Source organism: Abramis brama (assembly GCF_963993115.1).
Source record: "Abramis brama genome assembly, chromosome: 21".
Taxonomy (NCBI): domain Eukaryota; kingdom Metazoa; phylum Chordata; class Actinopteri; order Cypriniformes; family Leuciscidae; genus Abramis; species Abramis brama.
Genome location: NC_139983.1, coordinates 4,191,645 through 4,206,029, shown reverse-complemented (window position 1 = coordinate 4,206,029; position 14,385 = coordinate 4,191,645). Strand labels below are relative to the sequence as shown.

The following is a 14,385-nucleotide window of genomic DNA, read 5'->3' as shown; positions in this document are numbered from 1 at the left end:
ATCAACTTTTAATACTTTTTAAGATCCCGCGGACACACTGTCATATCCACTGACATAACTAGGACTGATGGAGAGGGACAGATCTGACCAATTTAAACTCGCGGTGCGTAAACAGAGAAAGTCGACACCACTGATCCACCTCCAGACATCCCTGCTGGAGAAACCAACACCTCCTTAGTACACCAGACTCCGGGTGGTCTTCCATGTCCCACCTCCCAGAAACAGACGCCCACTCTATATTTACATGATGTGAAGACAGTGAGGCGTCCTGAGGTGTTGTCACTCAACATTTACGAGGGTCTGAAATAGCAGGGTCATCGTTGGCCAAAGCCAAACGTTTGCACACTGCAGATGCTGCGCAGGCACAGAGCCCATCCAATCCATTACAGGGCGAGAGGACCCGAGTGAAGACTGCAGACTGTCAAACGCCGGGCTTACATAGCGATCCTAACAGACGGCGCGTTCACATCAATTCTGCCATGGCTCTGACGTGCACATACTACCTGGTTTTAAGGTTGCTCTTAGCTTTGATGCTTTTATTTGTGTTTTATGTGTTGTTATGCAGCTGTTCTGTAAAGCGCTTTGGTCCGCCTAGTGGCTGTTGTAAATATTAGTGGTCGACCGATATATCGCCAAGGCCGATATTTGGAATTTTTGAAATATCGGCATCGGCCGATACGTTTTTCTGATTGGCCGATGTGTTGGAAGCGGGACTTTTATGTTGACGGCGCTCCGGACTTTTATTTTGACGGGCGGCGCTGAGAACACCAGCGCCAGAAGAGAACAGCAACGGCAGCTCCTCTGATCACACAGCGATCACTCATATTCTCCGTCTTCATTAATTTACGATCTCTGTCAGTCATATCTAATTCTTTGTTAGAACTGGTAAACAAAGAAAGTAAATGGTATGCGAAGTAAGTAAAGTAAAGCGTTATTATTTGTAACAGAAAAGGCAAATAATCAGGCTAAAATACTTTCTCATTTGCCCTCAACATTCAGCAAATGCGCATCTACGTCATTTAAACAAATCTCTGAATATCTAATAAACATTTAATTTCACAAACCTTGCAGATTTAATCGAATCCAGCTGTGATATCTTGTGAAGTGTGCATTACTGTCTGCGAGTGACGGTCGGTCCGTGTGAAGTGAGTGAATGCGAACAGAAAATCAGCTTCAGGAGACGCGATCGAAAAACTTTAAATCCTTCATTTTAAAATATGCTGATATATAACCAGTTGCCAACTGTGTAATATTCATATCGTTTTCACTGTGCTGTATGTAAAATTAGCGTTACCTTGTCTTTATTTGAAAAAATATGATTACCAGCACGAAATTACCAGATTACTGAGTGCCCTGTTACAGTGTTTACCTTCTTTTTATTCACATATTCATATATTTCTAAACAATTACTTTGTGAAAAATACTGTAATAGGATTGCAGATTTAAGAAGTTGCCATCTAAAGTATAAAAGCATGTTTATTTTAAAGATTTGTTTTATAATTTATTTATAATTTATTAAATATTGATTAAAATAAATATATATAAAAATATCGGCATTATATCGGCCATCGGCCACCCTGCTCTCTAAGATATCGGCATCGGCCATCAAAAAACCAATATCGGTCGACCACTAGTAAATGTGCTATATAAATAAAGTGAACTTGAACGTGAACATACCTGGAGCGCGGCGAACATCATCATCTCCTCCTCGGTGCACTCGATTTCCTCCAGTAAGATGGCCCACTTGGCCTGTTCGTACAGCTGGTTCACCCTGATGGCGTCATACTGCAGGACAGCGTTAAAAACACGACACCTTATGACACGCTCTATTCAGGAAACAGCACATGTATGTAATGGTGCTTTTCCACTGCATGGCACGGCTCGCTTTAAATGGTACCACCTCTGTTGAGGTTCCAAGCCTGCCGTACCGATACTAAAATGTGACGTGAAAACACTGCAGAGCAATAGTAATAATGATGCGTGAATAAACACGACTAATTAAAAGCTTTTACTTGAATGTCTTCCCACAAACATCTACTACATGACTTCAATAATAGGCATTTAGCCAGTCAGTGTCGTGTGTAACTGGCACTGAAATAAGCATGATAACAATGTTGAGTTTTCAAACACAGAACACACTGACCTTTGGGTTGAGGTCAAAGAAGCTGTGATACTTGAACCGGAGCAGAAGAACCTCGTTCTCCTTCACATCTTGTTCCATCAGTGATCTGGAGGAGTCCAGCCACCTTCACAAACACATTCAGAGGAACACCAATTAAAGGAGTAGTTCACCCAAAAATTAAATTAGCCCATGATTTACTCACCCTGAAGCGTAGGTGTGTATGACATTCTTCTTTCAGACGAATACAATTAGAGATATATTAAAAAATGTCCTGGCTCTTCCAAGCTTTATAATGGGAGTGAATGGGCACTATTTTTTTTAAGTCCATAAAAGTGCATCTATCCATGACAAAAGTGTCTCAAACGGCTCCGAGGGGTTAATAAAGGCCTTCTGAAGCGAAGTGATGCGTTGGTGTAAGAATAGTATCCATATTTAAAACTTTATCGACTAAAATGACTAGCTTCCAGCAGACGGCCGTACGCAAGTCAACTTACGCCACAAGAATAACACGTGATGATGTATGACGTAGGAGTAGCGTAAGCGTTGACGCCTCTCGCGGTTCAAACACACAGGGCTGGGCGACCGCGTTTGTCATTACGTTGTGCGTCGGGTCAAGTGTTACTCTTTTGGTGTAAATCGATGCATACGGCCGTCTGCTGGAAGAGCTATTTTAGTCTTTAAACATGGATATTTTTCTTACAAGAACACATCACTTCGCTTCAGAAGGCCTTTATTAACCCACTGGAGCCGTGTGGGACACTTTTATGATGGATATGATGCACTTGTATGGACTTCAAAAAATAGTGCCCATTCACTCCCATTATAAAGCTTGGAAGAGCCAGGACATTTTTTAATATAACTCTGACTGTATTCGTCTGAAGGAAGAATGTCATACACTCCTAGGATGACTTCAGGGTGAGTAAACCATGGGCTAATTTTCATTTTTGGCTGAATCACAGAGTCTTCACAGATCAGATCTGCCCCAACTTACCCCTGGTTGATCTTGGCCTTGTCCAGGAGGGACTGTGGTTTGTACATCTTGACCAGGACGTCTGGTGAGGTGATGGGCTGGCTGACAGCGAGGATGCTGGGATTGCCTTCGGACAGGGGACTGTCTCCAAACCAGGCCGTGGTGGGGGACAGAGGGCTGCCGTCCCGAGAGTCATAGGTAGGCGTCATGGTCTTGCTGTAAAGTCCGGGACTAGAATAGATGCTCCCTGAAATGAAACACGACCATTAGTAAACGCCTAAAACAGGCGGCACCCCATTCCCATGACAAGCCAGGCGGAGGGCTGGGCAGAACGACATGTATTTTAGGGCTGTGAAACGGTTTACATAATATATGTGTGTGTGTATAATTATTTTGCATATATAATTACACACACATGCATGTATATATTTAAAAAAATGTTTTATATATATATATATATATATATATATATATATATATATATATATATATATATATATATATATATATATATATATATATATATATGTATATATGAAGACTTCAGATGCAAAAGCCTCTAAGTGCCAATCTGAAATTTTCTTCTAAAATGAGCATTTTTATCAAGCACGTATATTTAAGTTCAGTAATTTCACTTTAATGACAATTAATAGGTAATTTTCATTGCCATTAAAGTGAAATAACTGAACATAAACATACAAGCTTGATAAAACTGATCATTCTAGAAGAAAATTTCAGATGGCACTTATATATATATATATATATATATATATATATATATATATATATATATATATATATACACACACACACACACACACACACACACATGCATGTGTGTGTAATTGTATATACAAAATAATTACACACACACACATATATTATGTAAAAAAAACTTTTTAATAAAACAAACTTTTATTTTGGATGCGATTAATTGTTTTACAGCCCTAATATATTGTGCAACAACAGAAATGTGTCAACCAGTAGAGTACGATTTAGTTTTGCAAACATGATGTACATGTTGGTTATTTGTGCTCTTCAAGCGGTTGCAGTTTGACCCTTCACATTTCCGGGGTTCTCAGAAGGGGAAGTCATCATAGTTGTGTGTAAATGTCTTTAGTAATGAACGGAAACTACACAAAATATATAGCAAACTAAAAAATCCACAATGTCTATGATTTTACAAAACAGGAAAATTACTGAGAGATTGATTACATTGGTTTGAAGAGAGAAAGATGTAAAATTTGCAGTCATTCCCTCAGCCATTTTATTAGAAACACTATCGCAGCATTAACTAGTTTTCTGTAATTTAATGCAATTTAAAGTAATACAACACAAAACAGAGAGTAACAAATGAACATTATTTAAAAAAAGAAAAAAAATGTTAAAATATAGAAAAAAACTAATTTACGTGGAAATGCATCACAGTCTGTGAAAAAAGTACATTTATATATAAAAAGGCTAGATAGAGTGCATATGTTTCTACAATGATGCCATTTGTTATGAACAATATTTTTTGCTTTGCCTCCATTATATTCTGAATAAAAAGATAAAGAACTGCAGATTATAATATTAAACTAGATTAAATTGACATTTTTACATTGTTATAAAACAAAACATTTGAATTGGGTTGAATTTTTGTTGTTGCAAAAAGAACTATCGTTATCATGATAATTATTTAAGAGTAAAGGTCATTGCACACGGAGTCGGAAATTTTCACACGTTAAAAAATAAATACGACCTCACGTTGTGTTAATCACGTTTACACACTGCCTCCGAAACTTTCGTCCGTCATTAAAAAATCCGGATCAGGGGCCTCATTTATAACCGTTGCGTACGCACAAAACAGGCCCTGAAAGAGGCGTACGCCACTTTCGACGCATAAGTTGTGATTTATAAAAACAAACTTGACGGTAAAATTTGCGCACCTGCACGCAAACTCTAACCCATGCGTACGAACGTTTTAGATGGAGCAGTTTGGCGACACCGATGGTGAGCTGGAGATTAGTGTCTTTTTGGTCACTTTTAGACAGAAAATCTAAAGAAAATTAAACATCTACAGAAAGATAATACAAATATAATTTCACTCACCAAGCCTGTCACTCGAAGCAAATATCCATCCCTTCTTAAATGTCCGCGCCGCGCGTTGGGCCGTTTAGTGAAACTGACGCAGTTTAAATAAATAAAATAATGATTTAAACTATGTTTTACTTCTGATATAAACATTTAGATGAAATATGCCATTCAAATATTTAAACACTTAAACATGAAATCATACTGAGAAGTTACAACATTTTTTATATTCAATCAATAGAAATATTTGTTGTGGATGCGATGCTTTTGAACACTTTTCCTGTGGCGTGCTGTGTTTTAATGTTTTAACCACCAAGATAATTGCTTATCATGATAATACCAGATTGTCTGAGAAAATAGTTTAGTGCAAATAATGCACAAGGCCTATCTGTTTCCATTAAAAATAGAAATCAATTAAAAATTCAATTCGGCCAGTGGAAAAGATTGAGAAAAAAACTTTCTCTGAAATGTATTTTACACTATTTAATTTATGTAGGCTATTCAAAAACAAGGCAAGGATAGGCAACTACTTGATTTTTATTAATGTAATGTGTCTTGTACCGTTAAACGTTATCACGTGGATGAATAATTATATGCAAATTATATGCAGATGAGGATCTGCATAGTAAAACTAGACGTTGTAAGCTCCATATATGGTTATTTCGGGGAGGAGACGCATGTGCGCACAATCTTCCGCTGACTGGGATTTATAAAGTGAATTCTGCGCAGGTTCTGGCGTACGAACGGTTTTATAAGTCTGAATATTTTTTTGCATACGCCATTTTTGGCTTTCGGGCGCACGTACACTTTTAGTAAGGATCCTACGCACAGTTTTATAAATGAGGCCCCGGGTCTGATTTTCTGTGTTTTCCGCATCCGTAGCAAGCCTTCTGAGAGGCGTTCACGACGAATACGACAATGACCTTCAGATTGTGTCATACCGCCCACTCCTAGCCGGATATGTGTGACCAAACCCAATGCCTGAAAAATGCAGTAAAACTGATGCTCACACAATCACTCACATGACTGTACATTTCTGATCAAGGCAGCATGCAGAACACAGTAAACACAGAATTAAACGTTGCGAGGGTCATGAGGGGTGACTGAAGCATTCAGACAGGTCTCAGTGCACCAATCCAGCCGTTATCATCATCACAGATCATTCACACATTCAGTACATTAGTGCTCATCAATCTTTAAACACTCCAGTCAATGCCTACAGGACAACCTGAGCAATTTCCCCCAATCCTCAACAGGTTCAGTTGGTTATTAAATACAGACTTCTGGATGCTAACTGGTCAATGCAGGATTCTAGCTGTGCAAAAATGTGTATAAGCACCCATAGAGTCCAACTATAACCTTAATTTAGATGGCCAGGGCTAAAAGGATGACACTTAATGATAGGGGTGGGAGAAAAGGTCGATGCATCGCGATTCATTATCTAACGATTCAGAATCGATTCTCAAAAATTCAAACAATAGTTTACTAGTCTTCAGAAACAATAGTTTACTAGTCTTCAGAAACAATCGATTCAGTCAAAGGACCCTCGAGCAAGTAGCAAAGATCCACCGAATTCTGAAAAGGCGAAACGAATTACCCGGTCAGTGGCGGGTTTTAGTGCCAAAGATTTGCGCCCTTACTCCGTTGTGGATAACCAAGGATTTCGCACGATGTTACAGGTACTTGAGCCACGATACAGTTTGCCCTCACGTCGTTATTTTAGTGAGACAGCGGACTGAAATGTTCTAAAGAAACTGAAAAATTGTCACACTTAGTTGTAAACTGAGAACTGTTTATTCTTAATGAATTGTTCTTTGCAATTGTATGGCTTACCATGTTTCATTCAGAGCTGGTTAATCCTGAAAATAACTTTGTTAATAAAAGTATTGAAAGAAATCTTCATAATCATTTTTAATATGGCAATACTGTCAAACAGATATTCTAACTATAAACACAAAGCATAGTAACTCCAATTTTGGTTAAAATGTAAAGTTCATGTATTTGCACAGCAGGATAATTAGTTACCAAAAATGTATGTTAAGAATCGTTTTGGGAATCGGATCGTTACTCCCAGAATCGGATCGGATCGTTAAGTGCCTTAAGATTCCCACCCCTACTTAATGAACAAGATTAATAAAACAAAGCTTTAATGAGTGTAAGTGTCCTAATATATGCGTATCATGTTGCAGCCTTATATAATAGCACAAAGGTATGAGAGGCCATGGTGTTTTGTGAATATAATCACAGCTGAAGGAGTTGCACTTAATGACGCTGTGTAGATTATTGTTCAAACATTTGTGAGACTGGTTATTAGTTTATGTGTAGTCATAGTTCCTGAGCATTAAAAATAGGCGAAAAAATGGTTTGTAAACACTAAAAAAAACTAGGAATATCAAAGCTGAGAAAGTCCTTTACTGTATTAAAAAAGAAACATTTAATAATTTGAATAAGGCCTAATAAACTGCTAATTTATGGACAAAAGTGAACACTTTTGTACTTTTTGTGAAGCAGAATTATCATCTGACCCACGGGATCAACAAAACACCTTTATTTTTTCCATTTCTCTTTAAAACAGGGCATTACCTTTAGTTACATCATGTTAAAAGAAATGTGAATTCAGCAAATTAAAAATAAACTACTGGCTGCCCACACAAAACAATGCAAAAAATAAACTAGCTGTGCAAAGATATAATTTTATGGGAAGACGGCATCATTCCTCAACTTTTTAAACTTGTTTATGGTCATAAATCAGACAAATCACAGCTACACTACACATTTTTCTCTAACCACTCAAGTGACCAATCACAGAGCGAGTGAAACAGAAGCGCTGAAGCGAAGCCAGTAATGCAGCAGTGGGAGGCCACAGTCATGAGGAGGGACGGGAAGAGCTCAGGGTCATGAGAAAAGAGACAGGCGTTCTCAGAAACTCAAGGTCACTGGAGGGTCTCGCTCCCCTCGGGGACTGAGGAAGCCTGACCGTCAGCGTTCGGATGTTTACTCGACTCTACACACTGTTGAGGAATGCTCAAATAACCCCAATACACAAACACACGGATGCTTTAGCTCACAATCATGTCTAAAACAACTGAGTGATGAGGAGGAGCGTTCACTCGCTCATGTGACAAACTGTTTTGCTAATCAAGTAGATAATTACAGTGTTTGCAAGGCTGGAGTGTCTTAGGAAGTCCTATTATTATTATTATTATTTGTTTTAGTTCTTCATATTTTTCTGAAATTAATTACAGATTCAATTTGGTTTCATGTACAATTTCAGCCTTGTTATTGTTTTTCATAAACTTTATACTGAATATATATGCCGGCTTCAGTTGAATGTACAATCATTGCCACGTCACCGTTCGGTTTTGAAGTCTGAGGAAATGCAGGCCAATCACAATCATCAAATAAGTGTTTGCTTGTGAATCAGACTACACTGCTCACTTTTTGTGTGCAGTACGAAAAAAAGAAAGAAAAAAGAAGCATTTTGCCAATTTTTCATGCCATTTTCATGCCACAACTAAGAAAAAAATTATTTATTTTTCTGTGGCGTTGGAGAAACCAGTGACACCAGTTGCTGGGGACATTCACCTTAGCCTTGAGAGCCAGTCTCACTGCACGCTTTACTCCACTGACTTGCATTCCTACACATGCCAATGTGGGAGACCGGAAACACAAGCTCATGCAAATTTCCTTGCTTTCCAAAGTTCAAGTTTGGTCAAGTTTGCAAGATCAGCATGACCTCTGAGCAGAATTAAAAGAATGAAAGCTTTAAAGATCTGCAGGACTGCAGTGTGGCAGTGAAGATGATCACATATTTTTTATAATTTTGGATGAATTATATGTTAAATTATGTTTAAAAAAAAAAATCATTATGACCGTTGCAGTGTCCACAGATATTTTGCATGCTCATAAAGTGGCGGCAGCTTTAAGTGTACAATCTCATTTGCATACTGAGTGTTTTTTGCATTTACTTGCATTCTAAATTTGTGATCGGCCCTTTATTTTACTATCAATTTCCCTGCTGTGTATTTGGCTTTACAACTCTCCTATCATTTGACTTTACCACTATTTTTTGGGTCCCACTTTATATTAAGTGGCTTTAAGTACTAAGTACTACAATAATTTGATACAATGGACATATTGTGTACATACATGTTTTTACATTGTACTTATATTTTGAAAATACCTGCATGTAATTACACTGTTGACCTTCCCTTATACCTTAACTTACCCATACCACTACACCTGTCCCTAACCTTACCTGCATCACACCTCAATAGCAGCACAAGTGTTTTACAATACATGAACACAATAAGTGCATAGTACTTAAAGCCACTTAACATAAAGTGGGACCATTTTTTGTTGCCTTGCAAGCACTGGTATTTCCTTCCAAATGCTCCAATGAAATAAAAGAAAAGAATTAAAAGAAAACCTGTTAAACACATGCTGTCCCCTCCACTCTCTTCATGAGGGTGTTTTCCTCAGTGAAGCTCCTCAGGGAATAGCCATGTTCCTATGCATCCGAATATGCTGGTATTATATGGTTTGTTTTTACAACCAGTTATGACGAGCTCCTGATAAAAGCTTGAGTAATCAATATCACTATTGGCTGCTGGGGTTAAAAAATAAAATAAAATCGATATTTGCTAAAACATCCTGACCTGAGCATCCCAACCGTTTAGTGCGGCTCATGACCTGACCTTTCATTCTTTTATCTCTAATTTTATATAGATTTTAGGACAAAGTGAGACCAAACTGTGAACCGATAAGCGAACGCAAGGGAATGCACTGTTTGGGCAAAAGCTCATCTCATGACCCTCGTCAGCTGAGGCGTCACTGAAGCAGAGAGAGTCATGTGACCAGAGCCAGGGATTTCTGCCGTGGTCATGTGACTTCTCTAGCTGAAGTGAAGGAAGCAATGCGGGAAATCAGGAAAACAGGGAACCTTACCTTTTACCGGTCCAATGTATAGTATCTCAGAGGCTTGAGGAATGAGAGGAAACGTAGAAAAGAAAACAACAGAGAGAAAGAGGGGGAATGAAAGGATATAATAAAGAGATTAACAGCTTGGAGGAAAGGAAAGTGTTAACATGCAGAGTGAGACAAGATGTAACAACAGTTTCAAGAAGAAATCTCAAAAGAAAGACAGAAAAGGTCTCTTGTGGCTGCATTTATTTGATCAAAAATACAGTAAAAACTGTAACGTTATGAAATATTATTACAATTTAAAATAACTGATGTAGTAAGTTTTCAGATGTAATTTATTCCTGTGATCAAAGCTGAATTTTCAGCATCATTACTCCAGTCTTCAGAGTCACATGATCCTTCAGAAATCACTCTAATATGATGATCTGATGCTTAATATTATTCCAAACTGACTGGTATATGGGACACCAAATCTTTACCCTATTTTGTGTAAAAGTGACCAACAGTAGCACTAGGGCTGCTCAATTATGGCAAAAATCATAATCACGATTATTTTGGTCAATATTGAAATCACGATTATTTAACACGATTATAGGTGGGTGATATGATCAAAGTCTTATTTCAAAAAAAAAGTCACCAATACAATAAGAACAAAGAAACTAAATTACAAACAAAAACAAACAAAAATACAAATTTAGGGTGTGTTCACACTTGCCGTCTTTTTTTTTTTTTACATTATAATCCTATGAAGTAAACCGTGTTTTCAAAAAGCGTTTTTTTAAACGCCACCGCGTCTTAGCGAGACCTGTCGTTTCCATAACAACAAGAATGAGAATGGTGAATGTGCCGGTAGATGGACTTATTGTACTAGTGTCGTAGCACAAGGAGTTTATATGACATGAGCACAAAACTCCACCATAATATACACCATAAAGAGGCTGTGTGGGCACAGACTGGATTGTTTGGTAAGTGTATCATCTACTACTTGTTAACAAAATTATCTGTTAACATTAGCTCACATTATCGTTTGCTCAGCAACGGTTATCAATACCGTAACCAGCAGATAACAAATGTCACTCCCTCACACCCAGCGGTAATTCAGGAAAAAAATCTCCGAATGCTCCAAGGGAAACTTCCACCTTTTACCATGGTGTCAATTCTCAATTGATTTTGATTAATATGCGCGAGGGAGAGAGAGCGAGACAGTTTGAAGACGATGAGAGTGCGCTTTAGGTTAACATGCGCCCTGTCACATGGGCAGCAGTCATCTATTACTCACCGATCAAATAAGGCTTTGGCTGGACAAAAATTCGATTTGGTTTGGGCTTTTAGGGAGGAATGAAAGGAGGGTGCGTGGGACAGAATGCAGCAGAGCACAATAATCCTGTTTTCATAATCGTTGGAAGCCAAAATCGAAAATCAATTCTGATCAATCGCACAGCCCTAAGTAGCACTGGAGAGAGTTCAGATGGCGAACACAAATGAAGACAGAGCCTCTACTTGCAGAGCTGATTGTCTCGACTGACGATCCGTGGAGGAAGAAGGGAAAGGAACAGAAATACTTCTGGGTGGAGCTGGTGTCCTGATCATGCCGTTATCAAAGCGAATCTTATCACAGCGACTGAGTTCAGTCCCTCTGAGAGCGGATCAAGCGGCGGGTCTTCGGCTCATTACTCGCTGTGGCCCAGAACGGCTCCCGTTTCATTTCTCCATCCTAAAAGAGCCTTTGTGCCGTAAAAACTAGGGGTGTAACACTCATGTCACGATTCGATAGATATCACGATACTGAACCCACGATACGATATTATTGCGATACTCCAAGACATGTGATAAAAGGTTAAGAAAAAATGAACTGTTGATTAAAATGCTAAATTAGGTTTTACATTGTGTGTGTAAATGAATAGTCTTGGACTTCGTGCTGAAACCCAAAGCACAGGACAATAGAGACACCAGAATAACAATATTCATGATTCTGAAGCTGAAAATACAGAATTATTATAGATGAATATGCTTGTACATTCACTGACTAGATATATTTAAAATAATGTAAGCCACTTTTTACTGATAACAAAGACATTTGGCATTATCAGGACCCACAAATATTCCCCCATTGCATTATTATACATTATATTCATATAGTAGTTTAATGTAGTGCTGACACTAAAACTCTTGAATTTTTTCTCACACAGTCATTTTTATTTTGGGTGAACTATCCATGATACATGTTGTTGCATTTTTGTATAGCGATATATTGTGACACCCCTAGTAAAACACAGTCTCTATAGCCCCTAAACATCATCACTCCTGCACTAATGTAACGAGGGTCATTGTGAGGTTACATGGAAGTACCGAAGAAACAAGTGGAGAACAGATCTAGACACAGGCGTTGTGAGTTTGCATGGGGGATGCACTGCACCGGGACAATAGACCCTATTCATGCGGACCTGGAGTCTGTCCTCTGCGCATCTTAAATGGGTTTAGCGCATCATGTGTGGGGATGCATCTGACTGCTCGCTTTCAAAATGGCAGAGTGACCAAAATATGTGCGGAATCTAAACCATTCACGCTTCGGAGTTAGAGCGAGAGCCTGCAAATGATATGCTTCTCTCAACCCACACGTTTCTCATTTCAGCACCATTTCAACACAACCACCCTTTTGTTTTCCTGCTCCTCAACCACACATTATGGAGCTCCATGGGCTCCAAACCATCAAACTCAGTCCACGCTGCAGACAGGAAGCGCGATGTGGCACGACATCCAGAGGCGCTCCAGTCAACCATCACTTTGTATTGACCATATCTTGGGTTTGCAATTCGAACCCAAATCCCAAGTTCTTCATCATGGTGCTTTACCTACACCGTTTGATATGAGCTCGAGTTGTGTGGCTTGTTGAAGAGAGGAGTGTTATTACTATCATGCTAATGTAAAACTATAAAATTAATTTATGCTGAGTTGCTTGGCCACTTTTGATTGTTGTTTTCAATGCTTTTTTTAGGGAACCCATAAAACTGAACATTTTATATTTGCACATGGCCCTATAATTTCCTCAATGAAGAAAATGGGGACGGAATTCATTACGGATTTAAAAAAATAAAAATAAATCCGGATTTATTATTTAATGCAAATTTATTATCAAAAATGGTTGGAACCAAATTAAGGCAATTTCATTGTTGTAAAAAAATTAACAAACTATTAAAGTTTTATCAATAATTCAATTGATTAGACATGCTTTTTGAATATAAAAATGAAATTAACCATTTAAACAGAATCCAGAAAAATAAAGGAAAACAGAAGTTTGGAAAAATAAAACTGAATTTGGGAACAAATTTGAGAAAAAAATTCATAGGTCCTTAAAAATAAATACTTTTTTGTTCAACTTTCAATAAATTGCTGTTTAAACTTTCATGATTTCAATTGATTAGACATGCTTTTTGATTACAAAAATCTAAAAACGAAGCATTATTCAGTTCACACAGAACGTGTTTTTCCATTCCACTGCACTACTCCCATTGTTTTTCAATGTAAACGCACTAGACACGTCTTTAACCGCGGCACTCGTGTCCTCTTCAGCGTTTAAAACCGTTCTGAAAACGAGCTGCACAAGTTAAAATAAGCTCAACTAGACCATTTTTTGTCGCTCCACTGACCTGCGTCTCGCATTTATATCAGCAAAAACACATTCTGTGTGAACTGGCCCTTAGGCAGCAAAATGGTCTAATGATGGACTAAGTGATTATTTAATTACTACAATACTAATTTCTCACTAAAAATGACAACAAAAGCGTCAAAGTGGAAGAGCCACTTTCAGACACCATTTTATTTTTTAGCTCAAACATTAGAGAATCGAACACAGGGATTGTGTGATATAGTCAGTGAAGGATGATCTATGCCGCCTTCAGAAATAGAGCAGGTGAAGATCTCTCTCATGAGATTCGTCATGTCTTGTTGCCTTCATAACTCTTTGTTCTGCATTTTTCAGCTTTAGGACGCAGCAACTTAGTTCATGGAGCTCTCTCTCTAAGGGCCCGTTCACACCTGGTCACTTCATGCGTTTTCTCAGATCGGATAGTTATTTGTGTTTTCGCAAAACGGATATAAATCCGATCTTCAGTTCCTGCGCTATACGCAGATTTAATGGATTCACGTCACCGAAAGCAATAGATATGAGCTGGGTTTTATTGATCATCAGCTAATTTCAAAATCAATCCGCAATAGGAGAGAGAAGCAACAGCACTGATAAGATCATTTCGTTTCTCTACTTTTAATGAAGATGATTGTGTGTTACGTGTCTGAGACT

The 14,385-nt window shown here is 38.2% G+C and overlaps 1 protein-coding gene across 5 annotated transcripts in view; it reads right to left on the bottom strand.

The window, feature by feature from the left end:
- The window catches only part of fermt2 (FERM domain containing kindlin 2), a 72,912-nt gene that overhangs the window by 17,953 nt on the left and 40,574 nt on the right, over positions 1–14,385 (bottom strand). For 3 of the 5 annotated variants that reach the window (XM_084096017.1, XM_084096016.1, XM_084096018.1), the window contains exons 5-7: positions 3,114–3,339; positions 2,144–2,246; positions 1,678–1,785 (exon numbers count right to left, since the gene is read on the bottom strand). In XM_084096017.1, the coding sequence (XP_083952143.1) occupies positions 1,678–1,785; positions 2,144–2,246; positions 3,114–3,339 (437 nt within the window). Of the gene's footprint in view, positions 1–1,677; positions 1,786–2,143; positions 2,247–3,113; positions 3,340–10,112; positions 10,146–14,385 lie in introns of all 5 variants that reach the window. The other 2 variants (XM_084096014.1, XM_084096015.1) reach the window with 1 other exon arrangement.